This window comes from Oryzias melastigma, linkage group LG17 (assembly GCF_002922805.2).
Source record: "Oryzias melastigma strain HK-1 linkage group LG17, ASM292280v2, whole genome shotgun sequence".
Lineage (NCBI taxonomy): Eukaryota > Metazoa > Chordata > Actinopteri > Beloniformes > Adrianichthyidae > Oryzias > Oryzias melastigma.
Genome location: NC_050528.1, coordinates 34,542,974 through 34,563,813, shown reverse-complemented (window position 1 = coordinate 34,563,813; position 20,840 = coordinate 34,542,974). Strand labels below are relative to the sequence as shown.

Below are 20,840 nucleotides of genomic sequence, written 5' to 3'. Positions count from 1 at the left end.
AGCTTTTTCCTCCCTGTAACATCACAGTTCCACTTGAGTTCCTCCCATTTCCACACAGATACTCCGTCTTGCTGCAGCTGACCTCCACCTCTCTAGATGATCATCCGAGGAGACAATTTTTTTGTGTGGACCAAACAGCTGAAGGTGAAATCACCCCTAGATTGCACAAGAGTTTAAAATCATGCCCTCTTCTGCCTGGACTGACAGCCGAGTGCCTGTTGCATTTATCTGCAAACTGCACAGCATCTCAGCTGGTAAGAACTTGAGGGGAAAATGACTGAGGGCTCCAGTAAACAATCAAGCAGATTCCATCATGTTGAGTTCATTGTTTAAGTACAGAGCAGCCAACAAACCAGTGATCACTGGTTAAATAAAATTAGGAGATGCACATTTTTTTTTTACTTTCTGCCTCTAGCAACACAACGCTGTAAATTTTGAACATTGACACATGTGACAGTCATTCCGTTTGTTTGTTTACCTGGATTTCCTGAATATTTTTCACTAGAGCCAAGCTCTTGATTGAAATCTTTCCCGTTTCAAATCCTGGTACTTTTCTTGTGTTAATGTCAAATATTCTCCCCCTACAGCTATTTCTGTTTGTCATCTGTCACTCCACAGTACATGCGCTTCTTCTTTTCCTCACCCTGAGGCAGTTCAGTCATGCACATCCTCTGCTTTCCCTTCTGAAACATCGTTGTTTCTGGTTTATGCCGCCAATCATGAGTGCACAGGACCACATCCATGCACCTGTTTGTGCTAAATAAGGTTGAACATAAATCCAGCATGACCGATTAAGAAAACATGTCTACAAATTAACAATTTTGCAAATAAAAAGTACTTTTGAGAGACTTCTGTGTCCCAAATCAAGCTTATTTTGGGTGCATCATTGTGACATTTGTTTGATGATGTGTTTAATCAGAGGTCTGCTACGGAAATTGTTCTGTCTAGTTGTTCTAGTGAGACAGAAAGGACAAATGTTTTCTATCCAATTTTTTGTCATCAATTTTTTTTCCACCAGATTTCTGGGCCATCAAAAATCAAAAGTCCCAAAAAATTCAGAAAGAAATTTCAAAGGTTTAAAAACTTCAGAATGAAAATTCAATGGTTAAAGAAAAATAAAATCGTTTTCAATTTTGAATTAATATAACGATGCAGCTTCATCAAAATCGTTCTAAAACATTTTTGACATATTTTTGAGAGCCGTGTACCAACAAAAACACTTGGAGGTGAGTGCACAGCCAGAATTCATACATCATCAGATTTTAAGGCAGATGTTCTATTGTTGAAACATTCAAGGAAGTGTTCCTTCTGGTCTAAAAAATACAGTATGGGTCCCTTAGCTAAATGCTATTTTATCTTTATGTTTATATTTTAGAGTGCCAAGAAAGTATATTTATCATATAGCAGCAATAACATAAAACAAATCAGTGTCGTCTTTTTCTTTAGGATGAGGTCAGACTTGCTCCTTCTGGATTATTAAGAAATGGACCTGAATGGACATTAAGTGTTGAAGGTTGGAGACCCCTGACCTAACCTGATGACACGAATCATTTTCAAGTTCTGCAGGGGTTTCCTTTGTGTTTCCTCCACTCTATAATTGATCATGTTTTTGTAAAATCTGTTTTTAATACTCAGAAACCCTTTTATTTTGTAAAACTTAGTTGCTTTTGAATAAAAAATGTTTTAGAAATGACTTTTTTGTTTTACCTAAAATTGCTATGATTTATTTTTTCTATATATATATGTTGTTTCTCCTTTTCCCGTCTCTGGTTTCTGTGCAGGCTGGCTGTGACTCCGCCCACTCTTGGTGAGCCTTGGAGCAGTCACAGCTGCCTGCACTTTGCTAATCAGCCCTGACTGCATTTAAAAAACTTCCTCTGAGCCCTCAGTGTCAGCTTGTCTTGTGTGGTTTCCAGTCCCATGAGTCCATGTTACCTGAGATTATCCTTGTAAATAAATCCTTGGGACTTTGCTTCTGATGTGCTTGTGGTTCTTCCCTGCATCTGGCTTTCATCCTGCTCACCTAACCATGATGAAGTGAAGCAAGGAAATCATAATAATGAATAAACTTCAGTGGCCTAAAGTTACAAAGCAGAAATGTTTAGCATCAGAGATTGGGTCACATGTATGCAGGTATACTTATTGAAATACTCTACTCTGAAAAGTAGTTTGAATCCAGCATGTTATTTACTTTAGGTGTATCATAAAGCTCCTTGTCAAGTTTTTCACTTGCAGCCTTTGTTCTCAAATTATAGATTTCTTTTCAGTTTATTCAGTAATTTATCACTAGAATTTTGCACAAGAACAGTAATTTCAGTCTTCCTTATTATCTAATTGATTCAGGGCTGGCCCTGGACATAGGCAACAATAGGCGGCTGCCTAGGGTGTCATCTGCTGGAGAGGGTGCCAAATCACAATGGTTATATATTTTTTTCTTGATTTTTGTTTAACAGTTTGATGCACCACTCATTTTATGCAAAAAAAGTAATAAAACTTAAATAAAATAACTCAAAAGTTTGATGTAATCAATAACTCTGCTGTGCTGCGCCCCTCCCTTTCTGTCACTGCTGCTGTCAAAGGGAAGAGAGGAGAGGGGCGCGTGGTGTTGCTGCCGTTAATGTTTCTTTAAAACTTTAAGGAGGAAAAGAGGAAAAAACACCAGCTGAAAGCAGAGGTTTATCTGTTTTACTTATATAAAATTGCTTGGACTCCTCCACGTCACTTTTGTATTCTTGATGTTCCTCAACATGCTGGCTTAAATCAGGGGGCCCCAACCTCTGTTCCACAAAACCGGTCCAGTACCAGGACGTGGAGCGCACTGATGCTTTAACCTGGTTCCGGGTTGCGTCTGCATGGGCTCGGTTTACGTCTAGTACGTTACCATCCGGGGCCACATCTGGTGGCCCGACACCGTGTCCGGGCCCGGTTCGCGTCTGGTCTCGTGCCGCATCCGATACCATGTCTCGAGGGTTGCAGACCCTTGATTTTATGAACAGCCAACACATCAAAAAACGACAATTTGGGGACACCTAAAACATCAACAAGTGATGCGGAGGGGTCCTGAAGATTGTGTTGTTGGTAAACACGTCCGATGCACATGCGTGTGTAATGGGTGCGTTTGATTTTTCGTTTGGGAACATTCAATAGTACCGGCATAACAAGATATCTACTTTCACCCCTGGGTGTGAATGTGTGTGCCCTGCAACAGACTACCGACCAGTCCATATACCACCTGGCTGGGATAGGCTCCAGCAGCCCGTGAGACAAAAAAATGCGGTTTAAGAAAATTGATGGAAATTTGTTGAGAATTTATTAGGTTCTGATATATAATTTATTTTTGTTCCTTTAAAGTCCCTTTTGTCGCATCTTTAATTATAAATATGTACGTTTTTAATGAAATAGTCTTCAATTAAAGACATTTTAGACTTTTAACCAGAAATGTTAAAACTGTAAAGTGACACTTGTACTCTCTTTTTCAGACTAATAGAAGAAGCTTGCTGTGCTTCAGTTGCGTCACTTGTTCTTTTGTGTGCTTCACACGCTGCCGTTACTCCAGTCTGTGCTGTTAAAGAAAAATCCTTCCTGTCGGATCAATACATTCGTGACTGGATCAAATTTCCCTCCGTGGTGCGTTCAAGTTCATCCCTTTCAGAGACGTCAGCATGTAGTCTGCGCTGCTTGCCCCTCTCTGCGCCTCCTCCCTCCCTCCCTTCAGTCGGCTTGGAGGAGATCTCTGGTGTAGCTGGAGAGGACAAGTCGTCTCTCCGTGCGTGTCTCCCAGCAGCTCCCTCTGCGTGCGCGTTCATCATGGATGTGGAGGCTGGAAGAGTCTGTGGGATTACCGCCGGCGCCGCGCTGCTGCTCCTTTGCGCGTTTGGGACAAACGCAGGAGGTGAGTCGGCTGCCCGCTTTTCACTTTTTTCTGCAGAGGACAGTCCGAGCATCGCGCACCTGCAGAAGATGCTTCAGATGAAATGTCACTTTGTAGAATATGCATAAAACTTGGGGGAAAAAATCTGAGTTTTTCATTAGAGTTACTGATTTGGGACACCTGCGATGAAAATTGTGCCAAAATTACGCATTTTCAGTAGTTATCTTTACATTTGTCTTCCTGCAGTCTGACCAAAACACACAACTGTCCTGATTTAAGATTCTTTAATCAAAATATACTATAATTATACTACAAAGTGCATGAAACGGCTCGGTCTCATCTGCCGTGTCCATGAACGGGATCACAGGGTTTTCTGGTTCATTTGCTGCCCTCCACAGCGCAGCGCGGAGCGGAGCGGAGCAGCGCGCACAGCCTCCTGGGACTCAGCCTGCATGTTTGTTGTCTCAAACTCATGAACGCAACCTTGTTTAAATCTGAAAAAATCGTTCAGTGTGGCCTGGAGAGGCGTTTATAACTGATAGATATCCAACACAAGTGGATGTGAAGCGCAAAAGAGAGGAGAAATAGATGGATGGATGGATGGAGATGACAGAGATGATTCAGAGTTTGTTAAAACAAATTATTCAATCTTAGTGGGTTCATTTTTGTGCAGCAATTCTTTTCCTATAAAATCTGTGTAATGAAGATGCAACTTTCATCTCATTTCTTCCCTGAGTTGAATCTAAACTGAGATGGCGAGGAGAATATATATATATTATATATATATATATGTTGGTCAGATGAAGATGTTCCCTGCCAGAATGCTCTCTCCTGCTGCTCATCTTCTTCATCTCTGTCCTGTCTTTTTCTGCTGTTTTTTGGCTCTCATCACTCTCTCCTGTCCAGCTCAACTCACTTCCTTTGGCTCATAAAAAAGAAATTTCTATTTTTCTCACCTCCTTTTCCTTCCTGCCTCTTCTCCATCTCACTGTGCTCCCCATGTCTCAGCCCCCCCCCCGCGGCATCTGCATCCGTTTTTCTTCACAACTGTGCGTTTCTCAATGTTTCATGACCAAAATGCTTCGTTTCTCCCTCTGCATCTCTCCTCCTACTGTTCTCTGTAGTTGTTTGGCTTGTGTTTCTGTTCTTCGTTTCTCTGCTGGCATTTCTGCTCGTGCTCACTCAGTGAAGGTGTCTTAAGTCCGAGCTCATCCGTCCTTCCTCCTTTTGTGTCCATGTGTGAGAGCTTAGCTCACAACAAGTTCTGGTAAATCTTCTTGTCCCCGGTCCGGCCTGAACTTGTGTTTGTGCCATTTTCTCTGCGTGTGCGAGTCGCACAGCCAAACACAGCAGCACAGTCATCATGCACAGACCATAAACCACAGCAGCATAATGAGAAAAGACTGCAGACGTGTTGGAAGTCGAGCTGCAGGTCTCAGCCTTTCAAGACAGAAGAGCAAGTGGCAAGTTGGTACAAATTTTAGGCAATTGAACTACAATGAGTAAAGGTGTATTCAAACTGGACACATTTTATTTCCTTCAAGTGAGCCAGAGTTAATTTCCCCCCAATAATCAAGGACACATTTTCAGCCTTAAAAAATCCAACTGGACCCTGGTCCAGGACCAAGAACCACTCTCGAATCCATCTTTCAATTCAGTTCAATTCAATTCAATTCAATTCAATTCAATTTTATTTATATAGCCCAAAATCACAAAGAAAATTGCCTCATTGGGCTTCAAAATATGAACAATGGTTAAAAACTAAGACTAAATAAAAGTGGTTATCCCTGCCCTTAGACCCTCCCTCCCGGTCCTTTCGAGTTGGTCTCGGTTAATTTCCAATCAGACTGAGCTCCACTTTGCCCTGAGTTTCCTCAGACTGACCACCATGCATGCTTGAATCAGAAAAACTGGACCAATATGGACACCGTAGCCAGTCACTACGGTATGTAAACAGAGAGCTGCAGACAAACATGGACCAACAATGCAAAAGCAACGTATTAAAATGTGGTCAGATGAATGCAGGCTCATCAAAATAACTTTTAAGATGATACACATTGGTTTTCACACTGTTTTCCGACAATCTTTTTCCTAGACAGTAATCATTGTACCTTCTGAGCCGTCGTCTCCTTGGTAACCGTCTTGCAGCATTGCTCCACCGTACCAAAGTAGCAGTAAAAAGTGTTGAACCTCACGGTGATACAGACGTTCAAAATTCATCAGCGAAACATAAAGTTTGAAAAAGTGAACTATCCTGGCAAGGATCATAAAGTTTAGAACTTACATAATTCTCTCTTGTTGCTTTGCCCCACCCTCATAATTCATGGCCAATGACTGAAGAGATCTTTAATCACATGCTTTTGCCTATGAGGTTTAGTTTGAAACTGAAATGTCTAGTTGATGGCAGCCTGTAAACAGACCAAACACAAGTTTCTGGAATGTGTCTTTCCAAGTCAAAGTGCTTTTTATCACCTCTTGAATTGCCAACAAGATGGTTCCTCTTTGTTTTTCTATTACCTTAAGAAAAAAATTAAAAATAATCCTGCTTTTTCATTTTTTTTTTTTTTTTAATCAGTGACTGTCATAAATGGGGCAGACAGCTGGTTCCACGTGCAGCAGGTTTATTAGTTCAGACAGGAGAGAAGCACAGCTACAAGTCCACAAAGCTGGAGGTCAGTCGTTATCATCCAAGAAGAGACTAGAGATGTCAGAGTCCAGGCGAGGTCAGGGCAGGCAGCAGGCAATCAGAATAATCAGGGTCAGAAACAGAAGATCAGGTCCAGATAGAAACGCTCAGTAATGGTGGCACAAACAATACTTCACACAGAGCGACACTCTGAGTAGTACTAAAGAAGCAGATGGGTGATTATCAGATTTGAGTCAGATGAGTTAGTACTCCGGAGAGTGCTCCCACATGGTGACCAGAGGGGGAGACAGAGCTCTGACTCCTGACAGACTCAGCTGTGTACTCTTCAAACAGAACTATATCTCTTTGTGGACACAAAATAGGGATCACTGAGGGAAAAACAAGTTTAGTTAGCACATGTACATGAAACTTGGGTATATTTATAAATAAAACAAATATTTCAACATATTGTGGCCAATACTGATGACTAATATTTAAACATTTCATTCAACAAAAACAGAACAGCACAGAGTAAAACAATGGTTGTGTCTGAAATCCCTCACTACTTGGTGCACTAGTGAGCGACTTAGGCCGTTCACCATATTGTTGCAGTGTCCGAATCTGCTGTTCCAAAATCCAATGTATTTATTTATTATCAGTAGGTCTGCACAATATAACTCAAATTTATAATCATCACGATATCTGTCTGTGTGATATGAGTATTTTCATAAAGTGCGATAAAGAATTACCTTAAATGTTCATATAAATGCTAAAACAATCTCTGCTTTAAATTTTTAACCAATCAAATAGAATCATTACACATTTGACCAATCGGATGGAGTCCTTCACGTTGTTAACCAATCAAATGAAACCTTTTAGTATTAGAGACCCGCCTCCAATGTAGATGAGGATCATGTGGAGTAAACTTTAGGTGACGTTGACCTTTAATGAAATAAATCTGTTGCAGTGAAATGGACATGATATATTAATTGATTAATTGATTTTGTTTTGTTATGTGTTCATGTATTGCAAGTCATATCTTTGCAATATTGATCGCTCATATCGCACATCAGATTGTCCATTCCTAATGATCAGAGTTGTCATATTTGTCACTATAAAATAGTAAGCATGTGTGTAAAACAGTTTTAGGTGATATGACGATACATATGATGTAGGCGATAGAAAAGTATCTATCGTGCCACTTCTCTTCTATCGTTTTTTTATCGTCTTTATTATTTTTATTGCTGAACTTCTGTGCAAAAATGTGTTTTCCTTCTAAGAAACTTGAAAATATTACGCACTTTAAAAATGTTTCTCATTTGTAAAGATTCATTTATATGTTACTTGAAAAAATAAAGTGAGAGAAAAATAAGTAATGACATTTTTTGTAATTTTGTTTTTCTGGGAATAACTAAAAATATACTTTATTGTGGTGTATCGTGATATTTATCGTTATTGTGATATAAAATAATCTATACAGCGATATACAATTTTTTTTCCATATCACCCAGTACTAGTCTGAAATGTGGTACAATCCACGGAACTGGAAAGTATTACACCATATTGTCTTATAGGGGTTATGGAATAGTGAGGGAATCCAAACAAACAAAATGTAGTCTCACCCAAGGCCCAGAATCTTTTTTAGAAGTTTATTTAAGCAGAAAAAAGTTTAATTTCCCTTTTTCCCTTTTATTTTTCCCCTCTGCTTTTTTACTTTCTGTCAATCTAGTCAAATCAAGGCTAAAATGGAAAACAGCAGATGAATAAAGAAGTTAATCAGAGTAGAGGTGTTGAGGGTCAGGCCCAGATTTTTTCCTGCACAAGGATTTTAATTTTTTCATGCTGTTGGAGATTGATGACCTTATGAGCGGTGTGCTCTGACGTCCCATATTAGTTCCGTTCTTTAGGACAGCTGTTCCTTCTGTACATCGGTTGAGGGCAATTAGGTGGTGAATCAGAGCCAGGATTCTCGAAAATAGGATATTTAGGTTCTGATCTGCTATTGTTGACTAATGTTGTCTGCAGATGTTTCTGCAGCTCATCTTTAAAAACAGGATTTCTCTTAAGTTTTTGTCTGTCCATGTTGGGGTCCTCACCAGTCCTCCATCTATGTGGACTGCTTTGTGGACGTCTTCTGAAATGAACATCAGCTCTGCAGAAGATGTGATTCAGTGGCCTGAAATACCATCTTTCTTACACAAGCTGCTTTTCACTATTTTATTCTCATCAAATGTAGACATTCCTATGGTCTCAGTTCAATCGTTTGCCCCCTTGTGGATTCTACCTGCAACTGCTTGAACATGACTAAGATTTGTTTGGGATAAAACTTGAATAATAATTTAAAAGACATTCTTTTTTAACGTTTTTGTACTTTTTTTAAAGGTATTGGCTTCCCAATATGAGTTTGTTAGTGTTTTGAGCAGCACACAGCTCACCTTAGATCTCATCATCATGCTGACTGTAAATAAACAAGAACAAGCCTTAGTCAATGATGCTTAATGTGATATTTGATATGATTAAAACATTTCAATACCAACATTTTTTTCCAGGAGCTCATCATTAATTTAAGGGATTCGTGGTAATTGGTTCTTGTAAATTGTTTTCGGTAGAGTTTTTTTTTTGTTTGTTTTTTTATTTTGAAAAGCAGCTTTTCACCCATCAAAGGCGCAGAGAGACAGACTGACAGTCCTCATGAAAAGTACACAGTCTATTGTTCTGAATTAAAAAATCAAACTCTTCATGTTAAGCAATAATCCAAAATTATATTGTAAATGTTTACAAAGCCCCCCACCCAGCGTGCGTATATAGCGCACTTCCATACCCATCCTTCAGCATGCGAATTTGTGCACAGCACATCTCCACCTTTCCACGTGCGCCTTTACGCACAGCACATCTCCGTCCTTCCGTGCGCGCTCGCGGGGAAAGAGAAAAAAGTAGAAAAGACTAGAGAGTAAACATAAAAAAGAGCACGCCTCTTTTTAAAAAGTCACAAGGGAAAAAAGAGTCATATAGGTGCGTCGTCATCCATGACTGTTGTCACGGTAGACTGGGATTAGATTAGATTAGATCGCTTTGGGTGGCGATGAATTGGAGACACGCAGAATGTTAACTAGTGATGGGAATTCCGGCTCCTTTAAGGGAGCCGGCTCTTTCGGATCGGCTCCCCAAAAAGAGCCGGCTCTTTCGGCTCCCAAACGGCTCTTTAGGTTGTTTTGTTGCTTTAAGTAATTTATTTTCAACAATTATATAAAATTATGCACAAAATGAATTACTAATAAAAAAACTTGTTTTTTTTGTAAATATGATTTTATTTCACTCATATAAACAGAAAAAAGAATAAAAATTATAATAAAATACAAAAAGCAACTATTTACTATTCAACAGAGCTGTTCTATCAAATTTTTAACCATCTCTTTGTAAACAAATTCAACTTGAAAACAATATAAAACACTGTAAATCACAACATAACAATATAGATTAAAAAGTGCTTTTGTTTCACCTGTAACAGTGAAATACTCCCATAATTTTGCTGTGTTTTCTTGTGTCACTCATTGTTTTACCTTAAGGTTTTGCTGTTTGTTTTGTGGCCACTGACTCTCTTTTTCTCTTTCCTTCTGTGCGCCGCGAGTGTAACCTCCTCATCTGCGCAGCGCGAACACACGGCACAAACACATATTGACCAATCACGTGCGACATGCGGAGAAAAAGAGGGAGTGAGAGAGAAAAGACTCGGCTCCCGACTTCCGGCTCCGGCTCCCAGCGAGGAGCCGGCTCGCGTCGTTCACTTCAAAGAGCCGGTTCAAAGAGCCGGTTCAAAGAGCCGTTTCGTTCGCGACCGACCCATCACTAATGTTAACAAGTGAAGCGGATGGATCCGGAATGAGACGGCCCGGGAACGAGAATAAGAGTGACCGCAGCTTTTGTCATGTGTGATCCGGTGAAAACCGGCCGCTCAGCTGATCTCTCCCGCCGGAGCAGTGCTCCGCCTCCAACTCTTTTACCGGAACCGGAGCGTTCCAGTTTACGTTCACCCCTGTTGATATGTTTGATCCAAATGGATTTCAGGTGTGCACGCAGGAGGGGGCGTGTCTCTGCTACTCGTCTCTCATTACAGCAGCAGGCGGGACTTTTGCGGAGAAATGCTGAGTTTCCGCGATTCTTTCCAACTTATAACAGCAGCATTAAAAAGATCTTATAAAAATGTTAATAAATAAAGATAACTTCCACGAAGTGGCAGGAAACTGCATTCAGGTCCCGCAGCCCTCACGGCCGCCAGGGTCAGGACATCATTTTTTTCAGTGGCCACAAGAGGGCGCTCGAAGACCAAGATTGGGCCGTGGCCACATGGTTATGTATAACTGGTTTAAAGCTTAGCCCTGATTGGTCGGTTTAAAGCCGGCTTCTGATTGGTCGATTTTAAAGCCGGCTCCTGATTGGTCGGATTAAAGCCGGCTCCTGATTGGTCGTATTAAAGCCGGCTCCTGATTGGCTGGATTAAAGCCGGCTCCTGATTGGCCGGTTTAAAGCCTGCTCCTGATTGGCCGGTTTAAAGCTGGCTCCTGATTGGTCGGTTTAAAGCCGGCTCCTGATTGGTCGGTTTAAATATGGCTCCTGATTGGTCGGATTAAAGCCGGCTCCTGATTGGTCGGTTTAAAGCCGGCTCCTGATTGGTAGGATTAAAGCCGGCTCCTGATCGGTCGGTTTAAAATTCAGCTCTCATTTTCCGGTTCAAAACTTAGCTCTCTATGGCCGGTTCAAAGCCAACTCCTAATTGGCCGGTTTAAAGCTGGCTCCTGATTGGCCGGTTTAAAGCTGGCTCTTTATTGGTTGGTTTAAAGCTTAACCCCTATTGGCCACTTTAAAGCTGTTCCTGATTGGCTGGTTTAAAGCCTGCTCCTGATTGGTCAGTTTAAATCCGGCTTCTGATTGGCCTTTTTTAAGCTGTCTCTTGATTAGTCGCTTTACAGATAGCTCCTGATTTGCTGGTTTAAAGCCTAGTCCTGTCTTGCCTGTTTAAAGCTGGCTCCTTATTCGCCAGTTTAAAGCTGGCTCCTGATCGGCCGGTTTAAAGCTGGCTCCTGCTTGGTTGGTTTAAAGCAGCTCCTGATTGGCCGGTTTAAAACTGGCTCCTGATTGGTTGGTTTAAAGCTGACTCTTGATTGGCCGGTTTAAAGCTGGCTCCTGATTGGTCGGTTTAAAGCTGGCTCTTGATTGGTCGGTTTAAAGCTGGCTTCTGATTGGTCGGCTAAATGCTTATTTGTTGCATTTATTTCTGGTAAAAGTGAATGTTTCTACAGTCGTTTCTGTTTTACGTCGGTATCTTAATCGGCTTGAACACATGCCAGAGCATCAGCTGGCAGAAAACGAGAAGCATAACTGGAGCCAAGTTCATGGTTGTGCTCTGTGGGTTCAATAAAAATAGGCATAAAAGAAAAAGGCAGTAATAATAATTCTTTGTTTTATGGTTAAGGATTGCTTTTGCTTGTTTTACTTTCATCCTGTAGAATTTCATAAGAGAAGATGAACAGATCAGAACCCATTTCTTCCTCGGGGCATTTGATAGTCTGAATGATTTAACAATACTTTTGATTTAGATAGTAGCCACAGCGTCAATTGGAAAGTTACAAACTTTTCATTTGAGAAGTTTATTTAAATGTGTACCACTTGCAAATTTTCATATCTTAGTCATGACAGTGCACCATGCTTTGAGTGAAGAAATTATGATGCATTTTAACAGTATCCAGCTACTCTTTTGACTTATACTTCCAAACCCAATTATCCTATTACTTAAACCTTTGGAGTCTCAGCATATGTGTAGTATTTAGTTGAAGTTCTGTTGTTGGTCAGTTTTCTTTGTATTCTCCTGTTTGCAGCTTTGTCACCAAAAGACTGTGTCAGAGCATCATCATTTAAACCAGGAGTGGGCTAACTTTTTACTCGTGGGCCACACAGGGTCCTAAAATTTGACAGGAGGGCCAGACTAGGAGTGGATTAGTGGTGTGTTTTGGTAATCCACAAAAAACACTACATGGAATCTGGACAAAAACATGCTTTAATTCTGATTAAAAACTTAGAAATACATTTTAAAACAGAATATTTTTGGAGTTTTTTATTTAAAAACGTTGGCTTTTGATCTTAATTTTGTGTCAATTGCACCAATAAGTTAAAAGTCAGTCAGGGATAAATGCAAAGTTAGAGAAACGTTGTGTTCATGTGGTGTTGGAACGGTACAACAATGACTGTCCGACTCAGACAACACTCGTGAACATCAGAAAAACAACAAATTTTCCAACACCACATGAATGTAAAATAACTTCCTGCAGCTAAACAAATGTCAATTTGAGAGACATCAGAATTACAGGTAATATAAAGCATTATAAAGATTTATTAATAGGATATATTCCAGTTTGGCGGGCCAGAATATATCGTTTTACGGGCCGCATACAATCAAGGCAAGGCAATCAAGGGCCACTCACCCTTGAATGAAATAATAAAAACACAAAAGTCATTGCTTTTGGTGATGATCAGAAAAGAATGAAGGTAACAGAAGAGCGGATTTATAGACAAATAAAAAGCAAGTTGGAAACAATGGTGTTAAAATAGACTCAGGCTGAGTTTTAGTGCTCACATTGAGGCCACAAGTAAATTAGCTCTTTTCGCCTCAATCTAATTTGAGTCTTCGAGATCTCATGTCCAGCCAGGATTTAGAGAAGCTGATTCATGCCTTCATCTCCTGCAGGCTGTAGGAGTCTTCAGTCGGCTGTGTCTAAAAAGACACTTGGAAAAGTGCAGCTCATTCAGATCGCTGCTGCCAGAGTTTTAACAAGAACTAGTAGAAATGACCACATCACTCCTCTAGTCCTTACACTGACTTCCAGTTCAAAATGGATTCAGGTTAAAAGTACTTCAGTTAAAGAGCCATGCTCATCATTTTTTGATAAACTATCAAATCATTGCCAGTGGGTTTTTAATTGTGATTATGCTAGTTTTAGCCAGATTTAAAAATAAAAAAAGCAGTTTTTTAAGCATATACGCTTTTGCTCATAAGTCCACAAACCCTTAAAGAAGTTATGAATTCTTGGCTATTTTTCAGAGAGTATGAATGATAATATAAAAATGTGTTTTCCACTCATAGTTAGTGGTTGGATAAAGCCATTTATTGTTAAACAACAATATATCATATTGATAAGAGAAACTTCCCAAATAACCCGGTTAAATGTTTACGTACTCGTTTTGTATGAATAACAGCTTGAAGTCTCTTTTGGTTATTGTAGATGAGGTTCTTTATTTTGTCTAATGATGCACATTCTTCTCGACAGAAAACCTCAAGTTCCTTTAAATTCTCGGGCTGTCTTGCTTGAACTGCTCATTTGAGATCTCCTCAGAGTGGTAAACTAATATTGAGGTCAGGAGACTGAGACCGACCAGTTTATCCGTGCTTTACAACAAAGTCACACAAGAGACTTGTACTTGAAAGCTTGTTTTTTTAATAGAAATGTGTAGTTATTCAGAAACTTTACTTTAACCTCCATTTCTTTATAGGTTTGAACAATCACAGTAGATAATTCGTCAGTTACAAAACGTACTTGGAACCTTCTAATATGCCCCCAGAGTCCACACAGCTTGAATTGCACATTTTGCTCTCTTTGACATAATTAGCAAAGACACTAACACAAAGATGGAGATGAAGAATTCATGCTCAGCCACTTAAATTCATGTTCCTTATTTAGAAGTCTTTCTCACCTGACAAAACCAATCTCTCCAAGACAGCACATGACCTTTCTTACTTGAAGACTAAGATCCAGCAGTTTCCAATGACTAAAAGTAACCAGTGCATCAGCTTCCTTTACCACTCAGTGAAAGCCAAGTCAGAGCTCATGCATTCGCCCTGTAGTCTGTCATTAAGGGCTACGACTCGAGTCCGTTGGTATCCTTCAGTGATGTATTTTTAGGCTGCAACATTTCAGGATCTTTAGATCAGCTTATTAGATGCAGAAACATGTGAAATAAAAACTAATGAGACTCAGAGAAAAGGTGCAAGAAGATCCCTGAAAATGACAGCTACAAAATGAAGTGTAACTATCAATCATTTGCATGAGGCTGATGTGGAACATGATTAATGATGCACTGAATGAAAACTGCTTCATTCCCGCCTCAGGAGAAGATGGCTTTGCATGAATAAATGATGGAACATTTACTGATTGCTACTTGACCTCGATCTACTGTTAAATTTGACAACAGCGAGCGGCCAGCAAGGGCCAGAGGGAAAAAGGTATGCTACGGTAACAAGGGCTTAACTATAAAACATTGGCTGTTATTATTGCAAATTTGATCACATTACAAAAGATCATATTGCTATCCCACGCCATTTTTCACTTTAGTGTAAGCTTTGCAACTTTTTTTTAAACAAATGACCACGTCTTCAGTGAATGGGAAAATAAATTAAATTTAAAGACTCACTCTGATGAAAATTCCGTTTTAGTGTTTTCAAAATACTCTTGTTGCATTTTTCACATGAGGAAGGACGTAAATAAAGAATATTAGGTTTCAAATTACTATATTCTAATTGTTGTTAATCAGGAGCAGTAGAAAAAATGCTATTTGAAACAGATTGTTGTGACATAAAAAATACTCCAGGTGGGCCACAAGCTTCCTGCTCTGTGGTCTCAACAAATGTGAGGGGAGGGGGGAGCAGGGTTGCTCCATGCCAACGGTTCTGCCCACATCTCAGAGGCAAATTTCCGCTGAATTACTGCCGCTCTGCAGAAATGAAGGGCCAAACTGGAATTCTTCACTCACCTCTATATTTGGTGTTCCAAGGGGAGCATTATGGTAAAATGGCGTTCACTGCCACTCAATAGTTGCTGGAGTAGGAGCGCGGGGCCGCTAGTGGTCGAAAATACAACATTGGTTTTATAACTTTACAAAGTCATGCTTAAACAAAAAAAGTCATTATGTACATTTAAATGTAAGCTTCTGAGCTTCAGAGCACACCTACCTAAAGAAATGCGCTTCTCTTCGGGGAGCACCATGGCGACGTAGGGCTCTGCATCCCTCCACGGCGAGGGTAAGCCCTTAAAAAACAACAATGTTGGTCACCCCCACCCCCTTCCCCCTCCATTTAAAGGGGGAGTTTAAGTCCAAGTGTGTCCAGGAAATGTATTTTTTAAATCCGACCCTCCAGGCGGAGGGATATAAAGTCCTCCCCCGCGAGGCTGGACCGCGTCTGAGAAGCGCTTTCTTCACGTGGGTGTGCTGTGAACCACAGAAGTTTACATTTAAATGCAACTAAAGACTTTTTTCATAGCATGACCTTTTTTAAAGTTATAACATCGCTTTTGTCATGTATATTCAAGTGCAGTAAACTCTGCGCTAACGCTTGCAGAGTGGCTACTATTAGTGACGTCATCGATGAAAGTGACGTCTGAAATATAAGACAATATTTTTTCATAACTCTCTGGAGGGTCAAATGAAGGGGAAGGGAGAAGGGAAGAATTCGTATCGGGCCAAAGTCGAGCTTTGTCTGGTCATCTGCTCTGTCCTGTTCAGTCATCAACTCTAGTTACTCCATGGGTTTTTGTCCTGTTTTTTGATTAAAAATTTTACTTTTTTACCACCAAGTCTGGTGTCCTGCGTTTGGGTCCTTCATCTATCAGTTCTTGACACTTTCTTAAGCTTTTTTAAGTGTATTATAATGTTAAAACAGCCCCTAAATTGAGCTTTGATCCATTCCCGCATCTCTGAGCATTCCTCTAAAACTCTGCTCTCTGAGCACCAGCCCAAACTAATCCCTGAGAATGACTGAGTTCTCACATTCAGACGTATAACCGTGGGGAACAGCCCCTTCTAGGAAGAGTTTGCCCTGCAAGCTCCACCCCCACTTTCTCCACTGAGGTAGTAGGGATGGGCAAAAGGCTTTCAATTTATATGCACAGTATGCATAATATGCGGATACATCTTCACAAAAGTTCAAACGTTACCTGTTTTCGTGGGTGAAATGCAGACACCCTGGTCTATTATGTTTTGTCACAATCCTAATCCTACACAAGGAGAAACAACCTTTTATTTCATACAGTAATCTACAGATTAACATCATAAGTTATTTACTTTAACCTGCTGCATTTTTAGTTCTTTCTAGCTTGTTTTCCTTTTTTTCTGGTTTCCAGTAAGTTGTCCTAAAAAGTATTAAAAAGACCCAATTAAAACAAATAGAAAAAGAAGCAGTAAATGTGACTAATTTAGCTTAACTAGTTCAATTGCAAATATTTTTTTAAACCTAAAAGTGATGTTTCCATTGTGGTGTTCTCCACAAAGTTACTTATTTATGAATGTTTAATTATGTATCAAATTATTGCTGAAATTGTCAAATATTAAATACATTATTTAATTGTTTTGTAAAATTTGCCGTCACAATAAGAACATACGTAAGGACCATCTCTGTAAACATTTGGGAACATTTCTAGCTGTGAATCAACAGCAACAACCAGAACTCAACCTTCTAGCCTTTAAAAAACGAGCTGGCAGCTGATAGATCGTGCCGTCATGAAATGCTTAATAAAAAAGATTTTTTCTGCATAAAATCAATCATAAAAAGCACAGTCTAAAAACGAGTTCACAAAAAAAAAATGACCTTACACAAACATGGAATGAGCTCAGTTTTATTCCTGCAGAGAAAAAATCTAGAGGAGAGATTTCACTAGGGAAAACATGAAAGAATAAAAAAATAGTGAAAAACAAAAATCCACCAAACAACAACAGACTACAAAATATAGTGTTTGTTGTAATTTATTAACTGACCTCGGTGTTTATTCCTCCTGCAGCTGAATTCATCCTCATCTTTGGATACACCAAACTTTTACAATATCATTAGAACGCACAAACTCACATGATCAATACAGTGTTTGTTGGATTTATGCACCTTTCCCTTTGACTCATTTCTAATGTTTGGATGTGAGTGTCACAGCTTTTCATGTTCTGGGCTGCAGTTTTACGTAATCAACAACATCCTGTAATAATTAAAGGCAGCCTGGTTTTTGAGAAGCAGAGAAAAGATTTGAAAAATAGAGAAGCCGGGGTGTTCATGAGGAAAACATACAGATCCAGAAAGAATCTAAACTTATAGACAAAACAAGCTGACTAAACTTTGTTTGGTCAATTCCAGCTGAGTGAGGAGCTGAATGACAGATTTTAAAATACAGATAAGATTGAAACAAACTCCTCCAGAAGTCTGTCTTACGATGTGAGGACCCCTTGTATTCGTGAATTGGAGGGGCTGGTTTTCTTAGAGTAGGGTTTTAGGGGAATACTAAAGATACGTAAATGTAGTAAAATACCTCTTTAGGGTTGTTTTTCATGATGAATTTAAAAACACATTACAAACATTATAAAACACATAAAAGTAAATAAAAAAAAGTAGATTTTGCATGATATAGGGGAGCGCAAGTGAGTCCAGGTCTGAATCCGAATTCTTCCCTTACTGTGAGGAAGAGGCAGAGACGTTTGGATACATGTGCAAACGTAGATTTGATCTTGAGATAAACAGGCAAGGAACAAGGCTGAGGCGTAGTCAAAATCGGGCTAAGGTCAAAAGCTAGAAGCGAGGCAGGACAATGAAGAAAAACAGGGGAGGGTAAAAAACCAGGAAAAGTAAACTAGAGAAAACGCTCAGACTGTCTGCAAGGCAAAACAAGACTTTGCACTGAAGAAGTGGCTAAGGTTCGTTAACATGGAGCTGCTAGCAGTCAAAAATGCATAACATTTGTTTTATAACTTTAAAAGGTCATGCTAAAACAAAAAGTCATTACTTACATTTAAATGTAAACTTTTGTGCTTCAGAGCGCACTCGTGAAGAAAAGCGCTTCTCTACGCCACAGTGTGACGCGGCTCACCCTACCGGTGGAAGGATAAAGAAATCGAAGTCCCTTCGCTCTACCCTTAAAAAAGCTATTATGGATACTCCTTTTTACTTCAAATGCCCCTTCAGTTGGAGGAGTAAAGGGAAGTTCAAGGGGTAGGGGGAGGAATTCAGATTCGGCCCAGCAATTCCCTTGAAACTCACTAAAAATGGAATGTACTATTGTTGTGGCTGTGGGAGGTGTATCACTAAGTATTTGTAGAGCTAATGTAAGTTGCAGACACTTGTGATGTACTGTATTCTTAGACCACACTCTAGACCCTAGTGTAGTTCAAGTACTGGATTTGCACATTTTTCAATCTCAGATAGCTTGTATGCATTTGTGAGGACAGTTGTGACTAAAGCTACAGTACATTCACAGCAGCCACGGAAATGTGCGTTCAAGTGACCACTTTCAGTGAAAAGTCTATGTAAGCGCACATTTATGCACAATTTGAGCTATTGCATTAAAAACCCGTATTCATTTTTTTTACAAGTTTTTTAGTTCGTTTTCAGGCTCTACGTACAAATTCCACGCCCATTGAACACCTTGAAAGACAAACCAGTCAAACATTGACCAATCAGGAAATCAGATTGGTAGGGACTTATGGGTAGCATCTAATGAAAGGATATTTTGCTTCAAATTTCTCCATTCAAAAGACTAATAAAATATTGAAAAAAAAAGTAGAACTTGACACTTGAATTGAACTTAAATGTTAAAACTTGGAATTTGAATTTGCAAAAATCGACTTCTAAAGATCTTTTACCCATGCCTGCAGTTCTGTTTTTAGAATCATTAGGCTTTATGCGCGCCTCTCTAAACGCAGCAGCAATGTCACACTGACCCTCTGAAAAACTCTTCTTCCCAGCAGCAAGCACCCACCAGCCCAAATATACTCAATGGACAAAAACACATCAGAGTCTGTGTGTCATGACCTGCTCCAAGAACCTGCCTCTGCAAAAAATACGTCATTTACCCGCTTGACCCGTGAGATTTGTTGCGATTCAAAATAAGGAAAAGTTTTCCAGAAAAAAAGCATTTCAGTCAGTTTCTTATCCTAGCTGTCATGGCACGTTTACAGTCAATTCTGTACGATGATCCCAGTGATGACAGGAGAGCTTGCTCTCTGAACCTGCCTTAATAAAAGGAAGCACAAGGCAGGGGAGCAGTGTTTGTTAGTAAAGCACCTTTCATACATGGATGCAATTCAAAGGGATTTACAGAAATGCAAAAACTTTAAAAGCAAACAGGAAGACAAATATAATTTAAAAAAATAAATGAAACAAAAATGAAACAGTTAAGAAGTACTGTTTTTTGATTCCATGCATTTGAAAAAAGAAAAGTTTGAAATTCCTTCTTCAAAATGTTGACAACTAATTTTATTATGAAGCAGCTTCAATCTGTGTACAGCATAGAAGCTGGAAGCAACTCCACCGTTTGGTTCTGATTCGGTTCTACCAGCTGATTGGCTCATGCAGATCTTAGAGACCCTCTGGTTTTTTGAACCACAAGTATCTGGCTTCTACGTATTTAAATAACGACTCCAATAAAAATTGTGTTTTGGATGTTTTTTTACATGTTATTTTGCCATCTCTATTATGATGGAGGACAAATATATAAAGAAAATTAAGCTTAAGCTGTGACTCGCGACAGAAAATCTTGGAGTTTCTGGGCTCCCAACAGACCCTTGCATTCTGCATCCAGTGCTGCACTGATATTTCTGGTTCCTGAGTCTTGGGGAAACCGCTGTCAAAAGATCTACGGGAAAAGGTAACTGACGTGTACAAAACAGGAAAGGAATACAATAAGATATTCAAGGAACTGAGAATGCCAGTCAGCTGTGTTCAAACTTTGACCAAGAAGTGGAAAGAAAGGGCTTCTGTTGAAACCAAACCACAGTCACAAAAATTTCTGTCACAACTGCCAGAAAAGTCGTGAAAGATGCAAAGAAAAACTCATAAATAAGTTAGCTTTGATCCAGGACTCACTGAAAAACTGTTGCAGATTTTTCTAGATGTACAATAACAAAGCCATTGGTGCAATGAGACCAAGACTGAATTTTTTGGACACAGCCCCCTTATTTTATACAGTTCCGTTACCTTTTCCCGTAGATCTTTTGAGAGCTCTTTAGCTTTCAGGATCCAGAGATGTCAGTGTAGCACTGGATAAAGGGTCTGTTTGGAGCCCAGAAACTCCCAATACGTTTCTGAGCACACACTGATTACAGACAAACGTGTCACAGGCGAGTGTGGTTCCCTTTAGCTGTCATTCAAACCCTTTCATATTTGCTTGTTTGCATGTTTTCAGAACAAAATCATCAGGGCGTGTAAACTTTTGTTTTGTTGTTTGGGACATTTTTACTGCCATTATGATTTAAAAAGGGCAAACAGATTTTTTTAACTGTAAATGGTTTCAACCAACCACTAACTATGAGTGGAAACAAAGTTTT

General features: G+C 39.6%; 1 protein-coding gene across 4 annotated transcripts in view; it reads left to right on the top strand.

The window, feature by feature from the left end:
• Positions 1–3,567: 3,567 nt before the first annotated feature.
• LOC112138784 (contactin-associated protein-like 4) overlaps positions 3,568–20,840 on the top strand; it is a 146,155-nt gene continuing 128,882 nt past the window's right edge. For 3 of the 4 annotated variants that reach the window (XM_024261420.2, XM_024261422.2, XM_024261419.2), the window contains exon 1: positions 3,570–3,892. In XM_024261420.2, the coding sequence (XP_024117188.1) occupies positions 3,808–3,892 (85 nt within the window). In that variant the 5' untranslated portion in view covers positions 3,570–3,807. Of the gene's footprint in view, positions 3,893–20,840 lie in introns of all 4 variants that reach the window. The other variant, XM_024261423.2, reaches the window with a different exon arrangement.